Genomic DNA, 27,855 nt, shown 5'->3' with positions numbered 1-27,855 from the left:
AAACCCGTATTTTGATTCTCGACCCCGTAGCAAAGTAACTAGTGGTTTAATTAAATCCAAGTGTTACATTGTTGCAAAGCAGTTTTACACAATCATACGAACATTACAGAAGTGTGTATGAGATGTGAGTGTGTGTGAATCGGAATGATCAGATGGTCCCTGATGAACGAGCCGAGGACGACGGTGCTGAGGGAAAAACTCCCTGAGACTTCCGGTTAGCAGCCACATGGAGTAGCCGTGTGAGTTAGGTGCTCCGACAGTTTCGAATTTCTTCAGTCCCTTATTCGTCTCTAAATGTTACATTAAATCTTTAGGATACAATAACTTGGTACGCTACCCCACGGTTATCTACCTTTTCTTTATAATGGTTACCAGGAGTGTTAGACGCTCTAACGTCGAGACCATCTCTGTGCTGTTAGATAAACACAGTGAAGCGTTAGCGGCTAAATTTAAATCATCGTTTGGTTTACTGGAAAGTAAACTGGACCAAATTCAAGCCCAAGTAGAGGACCATGGACAGCGCTTACCTTCACTAGAACTCGTTACAGATGACCTGAGCCAGCGTGTGAGTGAGTTCATCTCATCTGCTCTGGACTTCGGGAAAGTAACTCTAAGTTAACGGCCAAAGTCGTAGACCTAGAAGGCGGGGGCAGGAGACAGAACCTGCGTGTCCTGGGTCTTCCGGAGGGTACTGAGAGTGGACTCCCTATCGAAATTTCTGTGCGAGGTGTTTGGGAGTGAAACGCTTCCATCCCCGCCTGAGATTGACAGAGCCCACCGCATACCTGCATCCAAACCCGCTTCAGGTCAGAGACCTTGGCCCGTCATTCTCCGTGTGCACCGGTACCAGGTTAAAGACCTTCTGGATCGGGAGGCTCGGCGGAGAGGGAGGCTGGAATACCGCGGTCAGCAGGTTCGTATCGTGGAAAACTACGCTCCCGAAGTTTTAAGCCAGCGAGCCGAGTATAGAGACGTTATGACTGAGTTATACAACCGTGGACTCCGGCCTTCTCTCCTGTATCCAGCACGGCTTTGGATCACTCTCTCTACCGGACAGAAGAAGTGGCTTCGCTCGGTAGAAGAGGCGCAGAAACACAGACAGTCTGCTGATTTACTGATTTACATGTTTGTTTGTTAGAGTTACAATGTAACGTGGGGGGAGGGGGGGTTGTTTTGTGTTTTTCTCCTATTGAGAGATTTCAGTATTGCAGTGGGGAAATGTTTAATTTATATATTTAATTCTTAGTTTCTGTAAATTGTGTCGGAGCTGAAGATGGTGTGGTTAGCGGCAGGGAGATTGGTTAGGTGGAGAATGGAAGGATGGAAGAGCTTGCTTCTTTGTTTGTTAGCAGCTATCTTTGTTTGTTTGGGGGGTAGAGGGGTGTGTGGGGGAGTGCGGGGGGCTGGGGTGTGGGAACTCCAAAGCCAGTATTGTGTTAATTCAGTACACACGGTGTATCTTTGATGGGTTGCTCTGTGTTTTACACTTCTGTTTTAAGGCTGACACTAGGCATTTCATTATTATTTATGTTCATCTATCTGCATATCTGATAGAACCAAAATTTCACAGGGAGCCAATGGAGTGAAGATAAGATAGGGGTGATGTGCTCATATCTTCTGGTTCTAGTGAGGACTCTCGCGCTGCATTCTGGACTAGCTGAAGCTTATTTATGCATCTAGCTGAACAACCTGACAGTAAGGCATTACAATAGTCCAACCTAGACGTGATAAAAGCATGAACTAGTTTTTCTGCATCGTTTAGTGACAATAAATTTCTTATTCTGGCAATATTTCTGAGGTGAAAGAATGCTATCCTGGTAATATTATCTACGTTGCAATTTTTTATTTGAAGCACATGTAATCACACCAAGGTCTTTTACTGTTGCACTTGATGGAACCTTGATACCCATCTAGACTCCACCCTCTAGACTCCACCCTACAAAGACTGGCCTCCAGTAACGTGTAGTGTCTCTCTCTTTCCCTCTCTCTCTCTCTCTCTCTCTCTCTCAGGATAAACATGCTCTGCTGGATGTCACCCCGAAGGCGGTGGACACACTGAACTACACCCAGTGGTACCCCATCGTGGTGTTCCTGAACCCGGACAGTAAGCAGGGTGTGAAGACGATGAGGAACCGCCTGATCCCGGGTTCCAACCGCAGCTCACGCAAATTGTACGAGCAGGCGGTGAAACTGAGGAAGGCATGCTCTCACCTGTTCAGCGGTCAGTGTGAAGAGAGAACATCACTTTGACGTCATCACACGTACACCACATCAGATCTTATTTATAGAATCTGTAGTGAGCGAGAGGCGTTCCTCAGACCCATGGAAAGTTCTGTTTTGGTTTTGTACTGGCTCTGCAGGACAGCTGTTTCGATCTTTACCCCAGTCATCAGGGCAGTTGTTCTTACCCCTGTGCTATGATGATCTCACTCTGTTAATCAAATTCTGAATATTTATAGAGTTGTGATCCTTCTCCACTTCTCCGAGACAGCAGATTTTAAAACATGAAAAACTGAGGAATTGAACATTAATTGGGAAACTGAGTGGATGAGAGTGTCTGAGTGTCTCTCCTGTTTTTTCAGACACACACTCTTCACTGTTTTTTGTTCTCCTCCACAGCGACGGTGGATCTGAACTCGGCTCATGACGCCTGGTACGGGAGTCTGAAGGACACAATTCAAGAGCAGCAGAACAAATCGGTGTGGGTCTGCGAGAGTAAGGTAAGAAGCTCGTTTTCTCTAACGATGATGTAACGAGCTCTCCTGAGGACTTCCTGCTGACTCCGCTCTGTGGGCGTGTAGCTGGACAGCGCTGAGGAGGACCTGGACATCCAAGATGACCGCATGTCCTACCTGTCGGCCATGAGCGCGGATTACCTGAGCATGGACAGCCGTCTCACCGGGGACTACGATGACACGGCGGATGAGGGCGGAGCCTATACGGATAACGAGCTGGACGAGACGACTGATGAGGTGCCGGTATCGGGGGTGAGACGCTCCTCAGAGCCTACAGAGGCGGTGAGTGTCCATGGTTAGCATGTGTGCTGACAGACAGTGTGTAGCGTCGCGTTGCTGACAAAGTGGTGATTAAGACAGGTCACAAGATTTCCCTCAGGTTTCCTAAATAAAATAATAACATAAAATAACTGCATAATAAAGTAACCCGGAGAGACGGTGTGTGAGGAACACCAGGGTTCAGCCAATCAGGACGAGGATATTAATGCTGAAACTCTAAGGTGTTATTACATTACAGTATGCAGATGACTTTTATCGGTGGTGGTGTTGATGAATTTAGTAAAAATTTTTTTGACATTTTTATTGATTGAAACCATTCTTTGCCCCTCCCCTTGCTGCAGAGACCCGCCCCTGTGCCCCGTATGAAGCGAGCTGGGAGCAGAGAAGTGCTGCGAGACCCCAGTCCCCCCCCCTCCTTCGTCCCAGAGCCCCCGAAGGTAAACTCCCCCTCTCCTGCTTTATTACCACCGTGTGCTTCAGTGTGAGATGTGACCCCTCATCACCCCGGCTGTTACCCCCAGAGTCTCCCGCGGCCTTCAGTAAAACCCTAACGTCATGATCACACTGAGTTATGTCATGTATCCTTTTTAAAGTACACCTGTTCTCCTGACTGTGATTGGAAGAGCTATGACAGCTGCTGGGCGTGGCGTTCTCACTGCTGTGTGTGTGTGTGTGTGTGTGTGTGTGTGTGTGTGTGTGTGTGTGCCAGGCTCGGTCACAGAGGCCCCACAGTGAGTCCAGCAGTGTGGTGAGCAGTGATATCAGCTCCAAGCCGCTGCCCCCTCCCGTCGCCATCAAACCCAGCTTCCTCGGTCGCGGCGCTGCAGCTCAGGAACCCGCCTCAGATACTGAAGATCCCGCGGCTCGCTCGTTCCTGGGGAAAGTGAAGGCTTTCGAGAAGATGGACCACCTCGCTCGGACACAGAGGATGCTGGAACTGCAGGAGGCTGAAAACGCACGGGTCAGTGTGTGTGTGTGTGTGTGTGTGTGTGTGTGTCTCACTCTCACACACAGTCTTTCACACTGAAGCAGCTTTAAATTATTCCCGTTTGTTACATTTTATCTTCACACGCTGAAGGTGCGGAGTGTCTCGTCTGTTTATCTGAGGGGACATCGTGTCCTCTAGGGGCTGCACTGATACCGCTCGCTGTCAGAATGACGACCAGAACTGCCATTCGGGTTCCGGTACTCAGTACCAGCAAGACCCAAAACCCTGCCATGGTCTCAGAGAACAACGCGAACAGAACGTTTGGGAACGCGGCGCGGCCGCGGCACTTTGTAGCGTTTTGTTAGTGATGTACAGACGCGAGTTTGATTCAGTCTTCGTTTGCCACACACACACACACACACACACACACACCTTATGCAGCAAGTGTCCAGCTCAGTTGTAGCATGGCATTGGTGCAAAAGTATTGGAACAGTAAATGAGCACAGTATGGGAGCGATCCTCACACTAACACAGTCGCTCGTCTCGTCTGTGTGAAAGAATGTCAACTTTCTCTCTCTGCAGTTGGAGATCTCTCAGAGACACCCGGACATTTACGCCGTCCCCACTAAACCCAAACCTGGTGGCACCCGGCCGCAGCCTGTGGGGTGAGTGTTAATGTGCTGTGTGTGTGTGTGTGTGTGTGTGTGTGTTTTCTAAACCCTGCTGTATTCTCTCTCTCTCTCTCTCCAGTTTAAACCCTTCTCATCGCTCTGGATCTGCTGAAGACGCTGAAGTGTCTCGCCGCGGGTATTACAACCCTCAGAAATACAACGACACCGAGCTGTAGGCCGCGCCACGCCCACTCCTCTCTCATCTCAGTGTTTCAGAACGTCCCGGTTCTGGTGCTGATTCTCAGAAACATGTTTGGCTGTGTGCGGCTCTAAACAAACTCCTTTAAAATTAAGCAGCATTTAGTACAAAATAAATCCTAAAAATGATCAGTTTTTTTATTATATATATATTTGCACATTTTATAAGAAACTGAAAGACATGACGGACGCGTGTTTTATGTCCCGGGTCGACCCGGCGGGTCTGTTACTTCCTCTGCAGTATCTGTGTGGCTTCTCCCTCGCTGAAGATTAACAAGTTTCAACATAAAATATTCTTCATTTATAATCTTTATAATCTTTATAATCTTTATAATCTCTATAATCTCTATAATCTTTATAATCTCTATAATCTTCGGTCTCTCTCTGGATGAGGTTTCTGATTCTGTTATATAATCACATACATTCACATACCGCATATGGATGTACAACATAATGAAAATAATGATTATTGATTATGATGATTGGTCCGAGTGGTGTGTGTGTGTGTGTTTCTGATCAACTTCCTGTAAATGTGGAAAATTTTATCTTTAACATTCAGATCTGTAATAAATAAATAAAACACAACACACTCAACTCCGTACAGTTTATCTTTACTTCTTGTTTCTCAGGTTAATTTCAGTGTCATAATATAAGAGATTAATATAATAACACACACACACGCACACACACACACACCCTGCAGTGCTAGCGTAGGTCCAGTGTTCAGATCATAAATAAATCTCTGGAGTTTAGTCTTTGGCTATGAGACAGAGATGTAGTCTGGAGGAGTGTGTGTGTGTGTGGTGAGAGAAGTTAACTTTCTTTTTTCTATTCCCATTTCATGATCTCTCACACACACACACACACACAGAAATCTTTCAGCTGAAATAACCAGTGTGGAACTGGACGGGTCTCCTGATGAACAGAACTGCGGCGCCGGTGACGACCCAGCCGGGAATCCGTCGTCCTGCTGCCGACTCACCGATGTCGGGTTTTCAAAAAAAGAAGAAGTTTAAACCTCCAAAGACAAGAACGCACAACGGTTACACAAAAACGTGACGGTATTTTAAACAAAACGTCATAAGAAGCAGCAGACCCTCCGCCGTGGTCCTCATCCTGCTAGACTTAGCGAGCGAGCTAATGCTAGCTGGTTCCTCTTCGTCTGATTAGCTGGACGTCTGGGTGACGTAGCGTCTCTCCATGGGTCATTAAGGCAGATTATATATTTGATATTTTAATGGGAAATGTTTTTTTTTTCTTTTTTATAATCTGTGTAAGAAAGTTGTAAACAATCTGATATTCGAGTGAAACGTTCCGGCGTGTGTGAGGGTGAAGCTTAGCGACGGTTAGCCAGCGTTAGGATGTGAGCGAAGTTCAGATGTAGACGGGCTGTTCCTGAGCCGTCAGCAGGCGGTACATGGCAGCAGGCATCGTCTTCATGTGGATCTGAGAGACAAAACTAATCAGGATTAATAACCAGATCAACAACAACAACAACAGGAAGTGTACACTAACACTCAAGCTAACCTGACTAACACATACTATCACACACAGTCATACACAGTCATACACAGTCATACACAGTCATACACAGTCATACACAGTCATACAGTCACACACAGTCACACACAGTCACACACAGTCACACACAGTCACACACAGTCATACAGTCACACACAGTCACATACAGTCACACACAGTCACACACAGTCACACACAGTCATACACAGTCATACACAGTCATACACAGTCACATACAGTCACACACAGTCACACACAGTCATACAGTCACACACAGTCACACACAGTCACACACAGTCACACAAAGTCACACACAATCACACACAGTCACACACAATCACACACAGTCACACACAGTCATACAGTCACACACAGTCACACACAGTCACACACAGTCACATACAGTCACACACAGTCACACACAATCACACACAGTCACACACAATCACACACAGTCACACACAGTCACACACAGTCACACACAGTCACACACAGTCATACAGTCACACACAGTCACACACAGTCACACACAGTCACACACAGTCACACACAGTCACACACAGTCATACAGTCACACACAGTCACACACAGTCACACACAGTCATACACAGTCATACACAGTCATACAGTCACACACAGTCATACAGTCATACACAGTCACACACAGTCATACAGTCATACAGTCATACACAGTCACACACAGTCATACACAGTCACACACAGTCATACAGTCACACACAGTCACACACAGTCATACACAGTCACACACAGTCACACACAGTCATACAGTCACACACAGTCACATACAGTCATACACAGTCACACACAGTCACACACAGTCATACAGTCACACACAGTCACACACAGTCATACACAGTCACACACAGTCATACAGTCACACACAGTCATACAGTCACACACAGTCATACACAGTCATACAGTCACACACAGTCACACACAGTCATACACAGTCACACACAGTCATACAGTCACACACAGTCATACAGTCACACACAGTCATACACAGTCATACACAGTCACACACAGTCATACACAGTCATACACAGTCACACACAGTCACACACAGTCATACAGTCACACACAGTCACACACAGTCATACACAGTCACACACAGTCATACAGTCATACAGTCACACACAGTCATACACAGTCATACACAGTCACACACAGTCATACAGTCACACACAGTCACACACAGTCATACACAGTCAAACACAGTCATACACAGTCATACACAGTCATACACAGTCAAACACAGTCATACACAGTCATACACAGTCAAACACAGTCATACACAGTCATACACAGTCAAACACAGTCATACACAGTCATACACAGTCAAACACAGTCATACACAGTCATACACAGTCATACACAGTCAAACACAGTCATACACAGTCATACACAGTCAAACACAGTCACACACAGTCAAACACAGTCATACACAGTCACATACAGTCACATACAGTCACACACAGTCACACACAGTCATACACAGTCATACACAGTCATACACAGTCATACAGTCACACACAGTCACACACAGTCACACACAGTCACACACAGTCACACACAGTCATACACAATCACACACAGTCATACACAATCACACACAGTCATACAGTCATACACAGTCACACACAGTCACACACAGTCATACAGTCATACAGTCACACACAGTCATACACAGTCATACACAGTCACACACAGTCACACACAGTCATACAGTCACACACAGTCACACACAGTCATACAGTCACACACAGTCACACACAGTCACACACAGTCACACACAGTCACACACAGTCATACACAGTCACACACAGTCACACACAGTCACACACAGTCACACACAGTCACACACAGTCACACACAGTCACACACAGTCACACACAGTCACACACAGTCACACACAGTCATACAGTCACACACAGTCACACACAGTCACACACAGTCACACACAGTCACACACAGTCACACACAGTCACACACAGTCACCCACAGTCATACAGTCACACACAGTCATACACAGTCACACACAGTCACACACAGTCATACACAGTCATACACAGTCATACACAGTCATACAGTCACACACAGTCACACACAGTCACACACAGTCATACACAGTCATACACAGTCACACACAGTCACACACAGTCACACACAGTCATACAGTCACACACAGTCACACACAGTCACACACAGTCATACACAGTCACACACAGTCACACACAGTCATACACAGTCACACACAGTCACACACAGTCATACAGTCACACACAGTCACACACAGTCACACACAGTCACACACAGTCACACACCGTCACACACAGTCACACACAGTCACACACAGTCATACAGTCACACACAGTCACACACAGTCATACACAGTCACACACAGTCACACACAGTCATACACAGTCATACACAGTCATACACAGTCATACAGTCACACACAGTCACACACAGTCACACACAGTCATACACAGTCATACAGTCACACACAGTCATACAGTCACATACAGTCATACACAGTCATACAGTCACACACAGTCACACACAGTCATACACAGTCACACACAGTCATACACAGTCAAACACAGTCATACACAGTCAAACACAGTCATACACAGTCATACACAGTCAAACACAGTCATACACAGTCATACACAGTCAAACACAGTCATACACAGTCATACACAGTCATACACATTCAAACACAGTCATACACAGTCATACACAGTCATACACATTCAAACACAGTCATACACAGTCATACACAGTCATACACAGTCAAACACAGTCATACACAGTCATACACAGTCATACACAGTCACACACAGTCATACACAGTCACACACAGTCACACACAGTCATACACAGTCACACACAGTCATACAGTCACACACAGTCACACACAGTCATACAGTCACACACAGTCATACAGTCATACAGTCACACACAGTCATACAGTCACACAGTCACACACAGTCATACACAGTCATACACAGTCACACACAGTCATACACAGTCATACACAGTCACACACAGTCACACACAGTCATACAGTCACACACAGTCACACACAGTCATACACAGTCACACACAGTCATACAGTCATACAGTCACACACAGTCATACACAGTCATACACAGTCACACACAGTCATACAGTCACACACAGTCACACACAGTCACATACAGTCATACAGTCACACACAGTCATACACAGTCACACACAGTCACACACAGTCATACACAGTCACACACAGTCATACAGTCACACACAGTCATACAGTCACACACAGTCATACAGTCACACACAGTCATACACAGTCATACACAGTCACACACAGTCATACACAGTCATACACAGTCACACACAGTCACACACAGTCATACAGTCACACACAGTCACACACAGTCATACACAGTCACACACAGTCATACAGTCATACAGTCACACACAGTCATACACAGTCATACACAGTCATACACAGTCACACACAGTCATACAGTCACACACAGTCACACACAGTCACACACAGTCATACAGTCATACAGTCACACACAGTCATACACAGTCATACACAGTCATACACAGTCAAACACAGTCAAACACAGTCATACACAGTCATACACAGTCATACACAGTCAAACACAGTCATACACAGTCATACACAGTCAAACACAGTCATACACAGTCAAACACAGTCATACACAGTCAAACACAGTCATACACAGTCATACACAGTCACATACAGTCACATACAGTCACACACAGTCACACACAGTCACACACAGTCATACACAGTCATACACAGTCATACACAGTCACATACAGTCACACACAGTCACACACAGTCATACAGTCACACACAGTCACACACAGTCACACACAGTCACACACAGTCATACAGTCATACAGTCATACAGTCACACACAGTCATACACAGTCATACACAGTCATACACAGTCACACACAGTCATACAGTCACACACAGTCACACACAGTCATACAGTCATACAGTCACACACAGTCATACACAGTCATACACAGTCACACACAGTCACACACAGTCACATACAGTCATACACAGTCACACACAGTCATACACAGTCACACACAGTCACACACAGTCATACAGTCAAACACAGTCATACACAGTCACACACAGTCATACAGTCATACAGTCACACACAGTCATACACAGTCATACACAGTCATACACAGTCATACACAGTCATACACAGTCATACACAGTCATACAAAGTCACACACAGTCATACACAGTCATACAGTCACACACAGTTACACACAGTCACACACAGTCATACACAGTCACACACAGTCATACACAGTCACACACAGTCACATACAGTCACACACAGTCACACACCGTCACACAGTCACACACAGTCACACACAGTCATACAGTCACACACAGTCACACACAGTCATACACAGTTACACACAGTCACACACAGTCATACACAGTCACACACAGTCATACACAGTCACACACAGTCACATACAGTCATACACAGTCACACACAGTCATACACAGTCACACACAGTCACACACAGTCACACACCGTCATACACAGTCACACACAGTCATACACAGTCATACACAGTCACACACAGTCACACACAGTCACATACAGTCACACACAGTCACACACAGTCACACACAGTCACACACAGTCACACACAGTCACACACAGTCACACACCGTCATACACAGTCACACACAGTCATACACAGTCATAGTCACACACAGTCACACACAGTCACATACAGTCATACACAGTCACACACAGTCATACACAGTCACACACAGTCATACAGTCACACACAGTCATACAGTCACACACAGTCATACACAGTCATACAGTCACACACAGTCACACACAGTCATACACAGTCACACACAGTCATACAGTCACACACAGTCATACAGTCACACACAGTCATACACAGTCATACACAGTCACACACAGTCATACACAGTCATACACAGTCACACACAGTCACACACAGTCATACAGTCACACACAGTCACACACAGTCATACACAGTCACACACAGTCATACAGTCATACAGTCACACACAGTCATACACAGTCATACACAGTCATACACAGTCACACACAATCACACACAGTCACACACAATCACACACAGTCACACACAGTCACACACAGTCACACACAGTCACACACAGTCATACACAGTCAAACACAGTCATACAGTCACACACAGTCACACACAGTCATACAGTCACACACAGTCATACAGTCATACAGTCACACACAGTCATACAGTCACACAGTCAAACACAGTCATACACAGTCATACACAGTCAAACACAGTCACACACAGTCATACACAGTCACACACAGTCACACACAGTCACACAGTCACACAGTCACACAGTCACACACAGTCACACACAGTCACACACAGTCACACAGTCACACACAGTCATACACAGTCATACACAGTCACACACAGTCATACAGTCACACAGTCACACACAGTCACACACAGTCATATACAGTCCACAGTCACACACAGTCACACACAGTCACACACAGTCACACACAGTCATACACAGTCACACACAGTCATACAGTCACACACAGTCATACAGTCACACACAGTCATACACAGTCATACACAGTCACACACAGTCATACACAGTCATACACAGTCACACACAGTCACACACAGTCATACAGTCACACACAGTCACACACAGTCATACACAGTCACACACAGTCATACAGTCATACAGTCACACACAGTCATACACAGTCATACACAGTCATACACAGTCACACACAGTCATACAGTCACACACAGTCACACACAGTCACACACAGTCATACAGTCATACAGTCACACACAGTCATACACAGTCATACACAGTCATACACAGTCAAACACAGTCATACACAGTCACACACAGTCACACACAGTCATACACAGTCACACACAGTCATACACAGTCACACACAGTCACACACAGTCATACACAGTCAAACACAGTCATACAGTCACACACAGTCACACACAGTCATACAGTCACACACAGTCATACAGTCACACACAGTCATACAGTCACACAGTCAAACACAGTCATACACAGTCATACACAGTCAAACACAGTCATACACAGTCATACACAGTCAAACACAGTCATACACAGTCATACAGTCACACACAGTCACACACAGTCATACACAGTCAAACACAGTCATACAGTCATACAGTCATACAGTCACACACAGTCATACACAGTCATACACAGTCATACACAGTCACACACAGTCACACACAGTCACACACAGTCACACACAGTCATACACAATCACACACAGTCATACACAATCACACACAGTCATACAGTCATACACAGTCACACACAGTCACACACAGTTACACACAATCACACACAGTCATGCAGTCATACACAGTCACACACAGTCACATACAGTCATACACAGTCACACACAGTCATACACAGTCACACACAGTCACACACAGTCACACACCGTCATACACAGTCACACACAGTCACACACAGTCACACACAGTCATACACAGTCACACACAGTCATACAGTCACACACAGTCATACACAGTCACACACAGTCATACAGTCATACAGTCACACACAGTCATACACAGTCATACACAGTCACACACAGTCACACACAGTCACACACAGTCATACAGTCACACACAGTCATACACAGTCATACAAAGTCACACACAGTCATACACAGTCATACAGTCACACACAGTTACACACAGTCACACACAGTCATACACAGTCACACACAGTCATACACAGTCACACACAGTCACATACAGTCATACACAGTCACACACAGTCATACACAGTCACACACAGTCACACACAGTCATACACCGTCATACACAGTCACACACAGTCACACACAGTCATACACAGTCACACACAGTCATACACAGTCACACACTCACACACAGTCACACACAGTCATACAGTCACACACAGTCACACACAGTCACACACAGTCACATACAGTCACACACAGTCACACACAATCACACACAGTCACACACAGTCATAGTCACACACAGTCACACACAGTCACATACAGTCATACACAGTCACACACAGTCATACACAGTCACACACAGTCACACACAGTCATACAGTCACACACAGTCATACACAGTCACACACAGTCATACAGTCATACAGTCATACACAGTCACACACAGTCATACACAGTCATACACAGTCACACACAGTCACACACAGTCATACAGTCACACACAGTCACACACAGTCACACACAGTCATACACAGTCTCACACAGTCACACACAGTCATACAGTCACACACAGTCACACACAGTCATACACAGTCACACACAGTCATACACAGTCATACAGTCATACAGTCATACAGTCACACACAGTCATACACAGTCACACACAGTCACACACAGTCATACAGTCACACACAGTCATACAGTCACACACAGTCATACACAGTCACACACAGTCATACAGTCACACACAGTCATACACAGTCATACACAGTCACACACAGTCATACAGTCACACACAGTCACACACAGTCACACACAGTCACACACAGTCACACAGTCACACACAGTCATACACAGTCATACAGTCACACACAGTCACACACAGTCACACACAGTCACACACAGTCACACACAGTCATACACAGTCATACACAGTCACACACAGTACGATATGCAGTGAAATGCTTAGACAACTGCTCGTGACCTTAAAAATAAAAGAATATGAATAGGAAATAAATATGAAAATAAAAAATAAATAAAAAAGGGTAAATTTAACTAGGAAAAAATAAAATAAAAATATACAAATAAAGGTTAAGAATAAAATAACTGTACACAAAAATACACAATATAGAAAATATATGCAGAATATATGAAGAAATGTAGAACAATAAGAGCAGCTGAATAAATGGTAATAAAAGAATGGTAATGTCCATGGTTGTGCAATCCACATATTAATAGTGACTTATGCAGTGCAAATATGTATTAAAGTGATTTATTTAAAGTGACTTGCGACAGAGTGATATGATGACCACCAGGTGTAGTTGTGCAGTGACCACTAGTGTAAACGAATGTCCAGAATGTCCAGTGTGTGTGTAAAAACCATATGTGTGGGTCAGTACTGTGTGGTGGTGTGATTGTGATTGAGAGACCTTATCGCCTGCGGGAAGAAGCTCCTCCTCAATCTCTCTGTGTTGGTCTTCAGGGAGCGGAATCGCTTTCCTGACCTCAACAGAGTGAACAGTCTATTGTTGGGATGGTTGAGGTCCTTCACGATCTTCCTGGCCTTGGTCCAGCACCGCTTGGTGCAGATTGAATGCAGGTCAGGGAGCTCGGTGCAGATGATGCGCTCAGCCGATCGCACCACCCTCTGTAGAGCTCGTCTGTCCTGCATGGTGCTGTTCCAGGTTAGGTTAAGATGTTTCCCGTCAGAAGGCTCTCTATGGTACAGGAGTAAAAGTTCCTGAGCACTTTGGAGGGCAGTCTGAAGTCTCTAAAGTGTCTGAGGTGGTAGAGACGCTGCCGGGCCTTTTTTACCACGGTGTTGATGTGACAGGACCATGTCAGGTCTTGCGTGATGTGAACACTGAGGTATCTGAAGCTGTCCACTCTCTCCACTGGGCTCCTGTTGATGATGGGGGTCTGGTAGTTCCTCACCTGCTTTGTACTGAAGTCCACTATCAGCTCCTTTGTCTTACTGACGTTTAGAAGGAGATTGTTCCTCTGGCACCAGTTCTCCATGAAGGTCATATTCACTGTTTAACTTCTTTATAAACCCCTGAACCCCAGGCTGTGTCCCGGTGTGGGACGTGAAACCTACTGCAGGTGGCGCTAATCATCTGAAGGCCAAGTTCAATTCACAAGTGTGTGTGTGTGTGTGTGTGTGAGCTGTGGAGTAAATGCCCGACCCTGAATACAACCCCGTGTGGTTTGGGACGCGGCCGCGCGCTCTCTCTGCCTTTCACACTAATTCTCTTAAACCACACGTGTGTAACGTTCACCCTGAAGAGCTCACACTGACGTCACTCAGCAGAATGTGACGTTCACGAGTAAAAGCACACAGGATGAACGCGTGTGTGTGTGTGTGTGTGTGTGTGTGTGTGTGTGTGTGTGTGTGTGTGTGTGTGTGTGTGTGTGTGTGTGTGTGTGTGTGTGGAGTGTAACGGTACCTCTCCTACTGCACTAGAAAGAATGTGAACGATCTTCTCATGGGGCGTGGCCACCACACTCTGCCCGTTAATCTCGATGATGCGATGGCCCACTCTGACTCCTCCCCTTTCTGCAATCCCGCCCCTCATCAGACTGCAGATCTGCAATCAGGACAGTGTTATAAACGTGGAGATCCGGCTTCAGAAACGTCACTCTAAACACTTAAACATGAATACGAGACTCGAGAATACGAGTTGTATGGAAAGGAAGATTTCACGTAAAGTAAAATAATGTATTTTCAAAAAAATATTTTCGACCATTCCCACCTAATAAATTAAATTATACGTTAATTAAAATTATAAAACAAATCCTCAAATTATTTCATTTTTTGTCTCCCTAAAGTCTAGACAATCATTTTTGTATTTTTTTATTTTTTAAACATGCGTACAGTTCTCTAACAGGAATCAGAACACGTAACAGCACACAGGGTTACCCACAATGCCGTTCTGTACGCTGAAGCCAAGCTGGTAGCGGAGGTCTGGTCTGCGGATGAGGACCATGGTGACTGGAGGACATCTCACGATGTTCATCTTAATCCTGGACTGAGACTTCAGGCCCTGGGGACAAGGTGCACAAACTTTTTCACACTGATTGATTGATAATGAACTGATCACTGGTCTCGTCTTCACCTAGAGAACGTTAAGCTCTACTGCTCCTGCTAATGAGCCTGTTGATGGAATATTATCATACGATTATAATACATCATAACATATTTATTTTTATTATTTTTATGCTTTTTTTTAGCTTTTTTTTTAACAGCTTTCATCAGGGGACAGCAAAGGAAGAATTTCATGGGACGGGTGGAGACGGTTTTTTACTGTGCACGTGACAATAAAACTCAAAACTTGAAACTAATATATTTTATATTAGAATAATTATAATAATAACTTATTTCTGCATCTGAATTTGTTCTTTGGTCACTATCTAGTGCACTCGTGAGGGAGGAGCTACTGTTGTACGAGTGGAGGAGGGAGCTGGTGGATGAGAGAGCGAGTGGAGGAGGGAGCGAGTGGAGGAGGGAGCGAGTGGAGGAGGGAGCGAGTGGAGGAGGGAGCGAGTGGAGGAGGGAGCGAGTGGAGGAGGGAGCGGGTGGAGGAGGGAGCGAGTGGATGAGGGAGCGAGTGGAGGAGGGAGTGAGTGGAGTGGAGAGTGAGTGGAGTGGATGTTCAGCCCACAGAGTGAATGCTCATTGTGTGTGTGTGTGTGTGTGTGTGTGATGAGGTGAAGCTGCTCACCTTGATGATGCTCTGGCAGGTAGACAGGGGCAGACCCACCAGACTCGTCCCGTTCACCGTCATGATCTGGTCTCCGATGTTGAGACGGCCGGATTTGGCGGCCGGTCCTGCGTGCATCAGACTGGCGATGATGACGGTGGGTAAGATGGAGCCCCAGCCAGACTCCACGATCACCACGCCCAGGATTTCACCCTTCTGCTTCTCTATATACACCTGTTACACACACACACACACACACACACACACAATGAGGCTATTCTCTTACACACCCCAGATCATAACACTGTCTCCAGAGGCTTGTACAGTGGACACTATGCATGATGGGAGCATCGCTTCATGTCCTTCCCTCCTCACCCTGACACGCCCATCACTCTGGAACAGGGTCAGTCTGGACTCATCAGGTCACATGACCTTTCTCCATCACTCCAGAGTCCAGTCTTTATGATCCCGAACAAACTGAAGCTGATGAGTTTCCCTAACAAGTGGTTTTCTTATGGACACACAGCTGTTTAGTCCCAATCCTGTGAGTTCTCATCACACTGTGTGTGTGTGTGTGTGTGTGTGTGTGTGTGTGTAAATGCTCTTTACTTTCACTATCAAACACAGTTCTGGTTTCTACTGGACATTTTGTACCATGCAGCTCCTCCAGGTGTTTAACTGACGTCCATCACACACACACTCATGATGATGTTCTGTGTAGCTTCTGTCCTTCCAGGGTCCAGTAGTTTTTGTCCTGGACACTTCTTGACCTAATCCCAGTCCCTGCAGCTTTATCTCACTAGCTGTTGGGTATATAACACTCCTTTTATCAGTCAGTGTGTATTAGTTACACCTTGTGTTGCCTACCGTAGTGTGTATATACAGTATATACAGTGTGTGTGTGTGTATATAGTAAAGTGTTAATAAACTCAGTAAAGTTTTAAGGACCTGCTGTAGGAAACACACCACCGTCTCACAGCTTTTTAGAGATTAGAAAGAAGGAACTGTGTCTGTTTTGGTGATCTGTTATCCCACAGAGTCACCGCGTTTCTACCACACACACATGTACAGTAAATAATAAATAAATAATACACTGTTCAGAACACAGCGAGGATTAAAGAGATTCACTTACATTTACAGGATTCGGTAGAAATACATTTTTATCTCAACAAAAATCTGAGCAGTTGAAGGTTTGGGGCCTTCAAGGGACCAACATGCTGTTCCTGGGGTTTGAACCTGTGACCCTACAGTCAGTAGCCCGATGCCTAAACCACAGAGCTACCCCTGTGCAGCAATGAGACTCTGAGCTACTGAACAGAAGGTTATGAGTTTAAACCCTGAACTACGAGCCTTTAGCCGTCACCTGCTCCACTTAAAGCTCCTGCTAAATGAATAAGTGTGGATGTTCTGAGCTCCACTCACGTCTCTGCAGTTCTCAGACTTGGAGAAGTGGACGAGGTCGTCGTTGTACATGTCCTGAGTGTTGAGCAGGTCGCTGTACTCCCTCTGACTCAGGTCCTCGGGGTCGATACCGTTCGCCCGCAGGAACTCCTGATACGCCACGCTGAAGGACTGACCGATGGACTGAGCGATGAGCTGAGCCTGTGAAGTAAAGGAGAAGAGAGAAAAAAAAGAGGAAGAAGATTCAAGAAGCAAGAAAGAACAGGGAAGAAGTGCAAACCCCAGATGCCCTTGAAGCTCCACTTAGATTTTTGTAATTTTGTTTTAAATTCAGAAGAACCACAACGATCCTCGGACTGAGGAACCGAGTGTGAGACAGAAGAGACACTCACATCCTCCGACTCGAACACGTGGCAGATCATCCTGTACTGCTGCTGTTCGTCCTCCGCCGGGGTCGAGTGCTGAGCGACGGCCGAGTCCTGATCCTGAGCGCTGCGAGAGCGGATCAGCTTCCTGCGCGCCATCAGCACCACCATGTTCCCGATGTCTGCGATGTAGGAGATGGTCCTCAGAGGATGGTCCATCATGGTCTCCTGTCGAGCCCAAAAACACAGACAGGGTCATTTAAAGCCCACGTGTGAGTGTGTGCGTGTAGGTGTGTGCATTAGTGTGTGCGTGCACATGTGTGTGTGTGTGTGATTGTTTGTGTGTGTGTGTGTTCGTGAGTGTGTGTGCGTGCACATGTGTGTGTGTGTGTGTGTGTGTGTGTGTGTGTGTGAGTGTGTGTGCGTGCGCGTGTGTGTGTGTGTGTGTGTGTGTTCGTGTGTGTGTGTGTGTGTGTATGTGTGTGTGTGTGTGAGTGTGTGTGTGAGTGTGTGTGTGTGTGTGTTCGTGAGTGTGTGTGCGTGCACATGTGTGTGTGTGTGTGTGTGTGTGTGTGTGTGTGTGTGAGTGTGTGTGCGTGCGCATGTGTGTGTGTGTGTGTGTGTGTGTGTGTGTGTGTGTGTGTTCGTGAGTGTGTGTGCGTGCACATGTGTGTGTGTGTGTGTGTGTGTGTGTGAGTGTTTGTGTGTGTGGGTGTGTTCATGAGTGTGTGTGTGTGAGTGTGTGTGTGTGTGTGTGCTCGTGTGTGTGTGTGCGTGCACGTGTGTGTGTGTGTGTGCGTGTGTGTGAGTGTGTGTGCGTGCGCGCGTGTGTGTGTGTGCGTGTGTGTGTGTGTAGGTGTGTGCGTGAGTGTGTGTGTGTGTGTGTGTGTGTTCGTGAGTGTGTGTGCGTGCGCGTGTGTGTGTGTGTGCGTGCGTGTGTGTGTGTTCGTGAGTGTGTGCGCGTGTGTGTGTGTGTGAGTGTGTGTGTGTGTGCGCGCACGTGTGTGTGCGTGAGTGTGTGTGAGTGTGTGCGCGTGTGTGTGCGTGAGTGTGTGTGTGCGTGTGTGTGTGTGCGCGTGTGTGTGTGTGTGCGCGTGTGTGTGTGTGTGAGAGTGTGTGTGTGCGCGCGCGTGAGTGTGCGCGCGCGCGCGTGTGTGTGTGAGTGTGTGTGCGCGCGTGTGTGTGTGTGAGTGCATCTGAGTCTGAGTGCGTGTGTGTGTGAGTGTGTGTGAGTGCGTGTGTGTGTGAGTGTGTGTTCGTGAGTGTGTGTGTGTGAGTGTGTGTGTGAGTGTGTGCGTGAGTGTGTGTGAGTGTGTGTGAGTGTGTGCGCGTGTGTGTGCGTGAGTGTGTGTGTGCGTGTGTGTGTGTGCGCGTGTGTGTGTGTGTGCGCGTGTGTGTGTGTGTGAGAGTGTGTGTGTGCGCGCGCGTGAGTGTGTGCGCGCGCGTGTGTGTGTGAGTGTGTGTGCGCGTGTGTGTGTGTGTGAGTGCATCTGAGTCTGAGTGCGTGTGTGTGTGAGTGTGTGTGAGTGCGTGTGTGTGTGAGTGTGTGTGTGTGAGCGTGTGTGTGTGTGTGTTAGTGCGTCTGAGTGTGAGTGTGTGTGTGTGTGACCTCTAAATCAGTATACATGTTCCTCAAATAACCCCAAGTTTGTTGGAGAACAAACTGGACTAGCTGGTCCCAGTAGAGTTGTGTTGTTATGTGATGTTGTTGCTGTACAGTATGAAGCTCTCCTGGTGGTCCTGGTCCTCCAGTTGTTTCGTTCCACTGTGTACTAAAGTGTATATAGTTGGAACGACAATAAAAGCCGACTTGACTTGACTCAGAACGTATCTAGAAGCTAGCTCAGTGGTTAAGACATTGGACTACGGTTCGGAAGGTCCCAGGTTCAAACCCCACAACCACCAAGTTGCCACTGTTTGGCCCTTGAGCGCGGCCCTTAACCCTCAGATGTGTAATGAGATAAAAATGTACGTCGCTCTGGATAAGAGGGTCTGCCAAATGACTAAATGTAATGTAAATTTTTTTTCCCTCTACAGGAATTCTTAAAGGCAGAAGATTTACACATAGGAAACTAGAACCCTTGCAGGGAACTCTTGGAGGAACCGTTTGTGTCTATGTGACATACGTGTCTCTCACACACACACAAGACGGAATGTTGTGTTCACCTGTGTGTCAGCGTTGAGGACTTTGATCCTCTGAGTGGAGACGAAGAGATCGACCTCAGTGGCAGACGGAAGCTCCTCTCCTGCACCCTGACACCAGGAGGAAGAGAAAAACAAACTTTACTTTTTTTTTAACTCTGTCCAGTTCTAAACCCCTACATACACACACACACACACACATTGTGTGTCAGTCTTTTGGACCTTTTTTAGAAAGCTCAGATACAAAACAAGAGACAAGGATCACTTTGATTCTAAAAAACAGCAGAAAGCAGAGATTAAAGCACAGAGTTTAATTACAACCTACCGGCCGTCTCTCTGTCTCTCTCTGTCTCTCTCTGTCTCTGTATCTATCTTTCTGCCTCTATCAATTTATCTCAATCTTTCAAGCTCTCTCACTCTCTCTGTCTGTCTGTGAGCTCCGCCTCAGTGTGAGTCTGAAGAAGCAGACGAAGGCAACCCAAAGGCTGTGTGTGTATGTCTGTGTCTGTGTGTGTGTTGGTCGGTGTTATGGATATTTTGGCTAAAGGGAAACAGGACAGTGTGTTGCCATGGTGACGAATCCACATCACTATGTTGGGCCGACGGTGCGAGGTTACATCAGCGGGGTGTCCTCTCCTCACACTGACGCGAGACGCCCCGAGCACCAGCGCTGTCCCTGGTGCATGTCACTCATATCGGTTTATTGTGTTCAGGAATAAAGGTCAGCTGAGGAACATCCCATAATAAACCTTAAAGCATTAGCAAGAAAACTGTCTACTAATCCGCTAATGTGTGTAACGGTCACGGCCGATGCTGTAATGATAATTGTAATGATAATTACTAATTAATCCTAGCTCCGCCCCCAGCCCTAGTTCTCACCCGGACGCGGCTCATGGCCTCCTGAGCCTGCTGCATGCGGGAGCTCTTACTCGGCGTTCTCTCAGACAGCAGCTGAGTGGAACCCAAAAAACTGGCTGCGAATATGATTCCATCGATTAAATCATCTGGATCACACGGACCTGGAACTGACACGACAATCACTGAACAGTGGCAGCAATACCTCCATTTTATGCTTTATTCTTCTCCTACTGGAACCATGTCCAGTCAGAGTTAAGAAACAGGAGCTTACCATCAACATACGTAGGGAAAGCAGCTAGGTTCCTTCTGAGCTGAAAATAGGAACAAGATGTTGTCAGTAAACTGGACTACAGACGGTAAAATGTTGTTGTTAAAGTGTTACAGGCCTCAGCCATTCACCTCTTCAGCTGTTGGTAAACTGGGACTGAGGTCCGCTTCCTGGTGCTCATGGGCTCTGGAAGATTCTGCTCCCAGAGGAACTGCAGGATCTAAAGCTGGAACCTGGGAACTTGTCTGACAGAGAACAGCAAAGGGCCATGAAAGAATACTGAATAATGCTAACCTCGCGTGAGGATGAAGACTGTCATGGCATCAGCCACTCACCGTGTCCTGAGGAGGAGATGGAGGAGGCTCTGAAGGAGACGGAGGAGAACAAGATTGTGGCTGGGACTCGTCCACCGGGCTGACGTCTCCCCTCATCACCCACACGGGCTCTGTGGGTTTGTCGGGCGTGTACGGGGAGCGGACTGTCTTAGTCTTCACCTCTTCAATCGCCTCTTTTATGTCTCTTATTGCCAAAGATATCGCATCTCCGGAGTCATTTGTAGGTTCTTGCATAGCACATGGTCTGTCTTCTACAGCGTCATGTTCTGGCAGCTCTTCTCTGTCTGATGCAGGCAAACGAGGACGAACCTCACAATGCTCCTTTCTGATCTCTGTACATTTCTGTTTTAAACTACGTCTCCAAACTTTACTTCTCCCTCTATCAGGACTGCTAGCTTCATCTCCCGACCGTTCATCATAGTGGTGAAGTCTGGAACCGACAGAACCCCGAGGTCTCTGTTCCTCATGAAAACTGATCGGTGGATTAGCCTCACTGGCGGACATGTCATGATTTTTCTCAAAGCTCTGCTGTTCCTCAGAGTGTTCCTGGTACCATCCAGCTTGTGATGAGTGGTACGGTTCTGTGTTTGATTCTGTCTGAGTCATCGGGTAGAACTTTGGACAGGACTCAGATACTGATGGATATGAAGGAGAACAGGCTTCTGAACTGGAGTCTGAAAATGCTTCTTCATATGGCTGAGCGCCAGATCGGCATTCTGTGCTCAGGGCGGTGTAGCTGGAGGGGGTAAGATTGATAGGACCTGATTTGGGCTCCATAGGGTAACCTTTAAGAGGTTCTGAAAAAGGCTGAGATTGGAAGTTAGGGACTGGTAGTGGCTGATGTGGAAATTCTGCAAAAGGTGGAACATCCACTCTGATGGGCCCAGACCTCCTACTGGTCTTCTTACTACCTTTTGAACTACCAGTGTTTACTACAGAATCCTTCTCCACTTGTACTTTTCCTTCCTTTTCAGCCTCTTTGTAAGAATCTGTCCCTTTATCTCTCTTTTCCTGACATCCCTCCATCTTCAATTCGTCTATCCCACCCTTACACTCCTCTGTCTGCTCACCCTCTCTGTTCTGATCCTCAGTCTGCTCAGAGTGTGCATGAAGGCTGCTCTCAGTACTGGAGGAACAATGTAGACCTGGGCTACCTGCATCTTGCTCTAAAGGTGGTACCTCCTGTGGAGATGGTGTTGGTTCTTCCTGAGAAGGAGTCAGATCCTCCTGTGAAGATGGAGTCAGCGGTTCCTGGGACGAATCCTCAGGAGACAACGTGTCCATGGCTGGATCGGTCTCGGGAACATCAAGAGGCTGTGGCACTGCATGAATCTCTCTGGGTTGCTGTCTATGCCTGTGCTGATGTTCTCCATCAGCACTCCGTCGATACCTCGACCCAACTGGACGTGGCTGCTGACCTGCCTGTCGCACCGCATCACCACTCTCACCCGACCCCCTCTGAGCATGGAAGGTGGCGTGTCTTCGGCTGCGTCGTGGTGGAGCTCGGTTAGTGCCAGGCTGCTGTTGGTGTGATTGTCGATGGTAATGATGGTGATGATGGCGATGGGCGTGTCCCTGGTCGTCTTGGCTGTTCAGCTGGCACGGCCTCCACCTGGGACGGCCTCCTTCTGCGGGTGTACTGTTCGGAGGCCGGGTGCGCTGAGGAGGCGGGACTTTGGACCCGGTCTCCTCTGGCTCCTCCTTATGACTCATGGCTGTTGATATAAAGTGGACATGGTGGTCTTTCACAACCTGATTGGGGGAAGGGGTGGAAGGAAAAAACATAAGTAAAATTAATTGAGCATAAGAGTTGGATGAAGCTTGTAGCACACATGAAGCATTTTAACTGCACTGCACAGAATACTTTTGGGATAATCCCAGACCTTTAATCCCAGTGGAATGAGATGGATAATCTGAGATTTCTTTCAGATTTAAAACAGCCGGGAAATGAGGGTAGGGAGGATAAAATAAACGCCTGTACACGCCCATGCTTAACAAATCCCTCACACTGGAAGCTGAGCTTTTATTGCAGTTAAAGATACTTTTGATAACTCATGACAATTCTCATCTTTAAACCTGGTAAAACCTGACATATTTTCAGTAAACACTTTCTCCAGGCTAGGGTGGCTGAGGAGTCTGCACAGGGTCAATCCCAGGGATAATGGGTACCAGGCCTGAGAATTCACCCCGAATTGGACGCAAGTCCACCAAAGGGCACCATGCACACAATAGTCACAGCAGGAGACGGTCACATCGGCTCAGGACTGAACCCAGATCCCCGGAGACATGTATCGGAACCCTGAACCCTTGTTATCTCATGAATCCTGTGAGTCACTGAAACCTCCGCAGAAATATCCTCCACACGTAGGAGGAATATCGACAGACTATTTCACAGGGGTTATTTGCATTTTCTGATATTTTGTAAACAGTGTTACAAACACTAATGATAATAGATTTATCACATGATACATAACACCACTCTAAACATGTCTGCAGACCCGACACATCCATTAGCCGAGTGCTTTATTATCATCTCAGCAGACAAAGGCATGGATGAAGGTGTGTGTGTGTGTGTGTGTGTGTCTGTGTGTCTGTGTGAGAGAGAGAGAGAGAGAGAGAGAGAGTCAGTCCCAGATGGCCAGTGTATGTGGGCTGTGGACATCACACCCCCGCGTCACACAGCCGTGTCTCACCGTCTCCATCTGTCGCCTGTACAGGAGGGTTCACCTCAGCACAACCTCACTGACCTGCTGCACGCCATCACCATCATCATCATCATCACCTCATTATCACCATCACCATCATTATCACCATCATCATCATCACCTCACTATCATCATCATCACCTCACTATCATCACCATCACCATCATCATTACCCTCATCATCACCTCACCATCACCATCATCATCACCATAACTATCATCATCATCACCTCACCATCATCATCACCTCACTATTATCACCATCATTATCACCATCACCATCATCATTACCCTCATCATCACCTCACCATCACCTCATCATCACCATAACTATCATCACCATCACCTCACCATCATCATCAACTCACTATTATCACCATCACCATCATTATCACCATCATCATTACCCTCATCATCACCTCACCATCACCTCATCATCACCATAACTATCATCACCATCACCCTTACCATCATCATCACCTCTCTATTATCACCATCATTATCACCATCACCATCATCATTACCCTCATCATCACCTCACCATCACCTCATCATCACCATAACTATCATCACCATCACCTCACCATCATCATCAACTCACTATTATCATCATCATCTCACTATTATCACCATCATCACCTCACCATCATCACCTCACCATCATCATCATCACCTCACTATCATCACCATCATCATCATCATCACCTCACTATCATCACCATCATCACCTCATCACCATCATCACCACCATCATCATCACCTCACTATCATCACCATCATCATCATCATCACCTCACCATTATCACCATCATCATCACCTTATCATCACCATAACTATCATCACCATCACATCATCATCATCACCATCATCATGATCACCTCCTCATCACTATAACTATCATCACCTCACCATCACCTGGTTCTCCACAGCATTTCAAAGCAATCTTCTTCCTTTTAGAATACGCTTAGGAAATATAAACCTCTTTATACACCATTAAAACCATCAACCATCAGAGGAAGCGTTAAAATCCCAGTTCTAGGGTTAAGCCTCCTCATTACACACACACAGAAGATTCACTGCACTCTTTTTGTTATGATCCGTCTAAAATAAAGACATGAAATACATGTATTATATACGCTCCCATCTCTAAAACCCCTAAAACCTGAGGATTTGGGATCTGATGTGTGAATGTGATCATAAACCTGTCGACCAAAACACACTTCACAGCAGAACGAGTCGCATCAGATCAGACCGACCCTGAGATCAGCTGTAACGGTCGAGTCACTTCACCTTCTTCCAAACAGCTAAACGTAAATAACGTCATTAAAACAATTATAAATCTGATCAAACTTATTATCAGCATAAATAAGGATATAAATCACATATATAGACAGAGTTCCTCTTTGTTTCATTTCATTTGGGTTTTGTTTGATTTCACTTCAGTGAGAATTTTATTTTATTACATTTCTCCAATTTATTTGTTTTATCACATATTTATTACATAAAGCACATCACCCTGCCCCTGAACACCCGAAGGCCTGTAAACACTGCTGTACAATTCTAAAGAGACCCTTTGATGGAGTTCCAGGAACAAACAGCAGAGGCGGTTCTGATGTCGGAACAGGGTTGAGTGGAAGGTTCTTGGTTCTTGGGTTCTGTTTGTTTTGTTCAGGCGTGTTTAAGAGCTGATCAGACGGCAGGCGGCTCAGTGATGTCGATGCTCTGAGGTTCCTCCACATCATCTCCGCCTACATCACTGCAACCCGCTCACACACCTCTGAATAAAACACACACAGCATCACCGAAGACGCAGGGAGTGCTACAGGACGGTTCCACCCCGAGGATCAGGGATGGACCGCTCTGGGACCGCTCTGGGACCGCTCTGTTCTGTGTGACAGGAACCGGTCTGTAAAAGGACTGAGGGATGTTCCTGTTGGACTGGAGACCCTGTTTTAAACCTCCTGCAGGTCCGGTTACAGAATAACACACTGTTACACCTGAAACTAGGACAGGGCTGACACACACACACACACACACACACACACACACTCACTTACTTACACACACACACACACTCACACACACACACACACACACTCACTTACTTACACACACACACACACTCACACACACTCACACACACACACTTACACACACACACACACTGCAGGTGAAGATAAGAGGCTGGTGTTTGATGTGCAGTAATGAGATCCTCAGTGCTCGAGCTCCACCCGTCGCTGCTCCATCGCTGCCCCCCTGGGACTGGACCCGAGCCCGTACTGGAGCTGAGATGAGTGTGCGGCGCATGCGCGGTGTGGAGGTCGGGCTGCGCTCTTACCTGTCAGGATGCGGGGTGAGGGTGAGGCCCCCGGGGCTCCATCAGGGTGAGGATGATGATGATGATGAAGCTCCTCTCTCTCTCTCTCTCTCTCCGTGTCCGTGCGCAGTGTGCGCGTGCAGAGCCGCACCGGACTACAGCCGCATCCTCCGACACACCCTGCGCGCGCGCACACACACACACACACACACACGCGCACCACAGCGGCCTCTACAGGACTCAGGCGATCAGTTTCAGCGTTTCCATGGTAACACCACAGGGCGGTGAGCGGAGGATTGTGGGTAATGTAGTGCAGCTGTGTAACGGCAGCCAGGACATCCGGGTCCCTCTCCCCAAACCACGCCCCTCGGTGTAGCGTCAAATATCCCACAATGCACTGCAGGAGGATCACAGTGTGCAGCCTACAGGGGGCGCTACACACACACCTAGTGTAATAAATCAGCTTAAATAATACAAACAACAATAACAGGGATATTAATTACATAAATAATAATAATAATAATAATAATAATAACAGGGATATTAATTACATTATTAATAATAATAACAGGGATAT

General features: G+C 46.6%; 2 protein-coding genes across 3 annotated transcripts in view; one reads left to right on the top strand and one right to left on the bottom strand.

Annotated features, from left to right (window-relative positions):
- tjp2a (tight junction protein 2a (zona occludens 2)) overlaps positions 1 to 5,405 on the top strand; it is a 26,129-nt gene extending 20,724 nt beyond the window's left edge. Inside the window, exons 17-23 of the mRNA XM_053516102.1 lie at positions 2,011 to 2,221; positions 2,620 to 2,720; positions 2,802 to 3,017; positions 3,356 to 3,451; positions 3,724 to 3,975; positions 4,525 to 4,607; positions 4,693 to 5,405. Of these exons, the coding sequence (XP_053372077.1) occupies positions 2,011 to 2,221; positions 2,620 to 2,720; positions 2,802 to 3,017; positions 3,356 to 3,451; positions 3,724 to 3,975; positions 4,525 to 4,607; positions 4,693 to 4,789 (1,056 nt within the window). The 3' untranslated portion in view covers positions 4,790 to 5,405. The remainder of the gene's footprint in view (positions 1 to 2,010; positions 2,222 to 2,619; positions 2,721 to 2,801; positions 3,018 to 3,355; positions 3,452 to 3,723; positions 3,976 to 4,524; positions 4,608 to 4,692) is intronic.
- A 5-nt stretch (positions 5,406 to 5,410) lies between these two features.
- On the bottom strand, positions 5,411 to 27,420 carry apba1b (amyloid beta (A4) precursor protein-binding, family A, member 1b). Of its 2 annotated transcripts, none has more exons than XM_053516104.1 (12): positions 27,300 to 27,420; positions 22,257 to 24,008; positions 22,053 to 22,166; positions 21,925 to 21,964; positions 21,675 to 21,814; positions 20,820 to 20,906; positions 18,681 to 18,881; positions 18,310 to 18,489; positions 16,909 to 17,121; positions 16,111 to 16,230; positions 15,634 to 15,774; positions 5,411 to 6,257 (listed from the first exon to the last, which is right to left on the bottom strand). In XM_053516104.1, the coding sequence occupies exons 2-12, from the start codon at positions 23,967 to 23,969 to the stop codon at positions 6,186 to 6,188; spliced, it is 3,021 nt and encodes a 1,006-aa protein (XP_053372079.1). In that variant the 5' UTR covers positions 23,970 to 24,008; positions 27,300 to 27,420; the 3' UTR covers positions 5,411 to 6,185. The 2 variants fall into 2 exon arrangements, with proteins under 2 accessions (XP_053372079.1, XP_053372078.1); XM_053516103.1 differs by having other exon boundaries at positions 5,412 to 6,257; positions 21,675 to 21,820.
- Between the last annotated feature and the right edge of the window lie 435 nt (positions 27,421 to 27,855).

This window comes from Clarias gariepinus, chromosome 17 (genome assembly GCF_024256425.1).
Source record: "Clarias gariepinus isolate MV-2021 ecotype Netherlands chromosome 17, CGAR_prim_01v2, whole genome shotgun sequence".
NCBI classification, from domain to species: domain Eukaryota; kingdom Metazoa; phylum Chordata; class Actinopteri; order Siluriformes; family Clariidae; genus Clarias; species Clarias gariepinus.
This window is presented reverse-complemented; position numbering and strand designations above follow the sequence as displayed.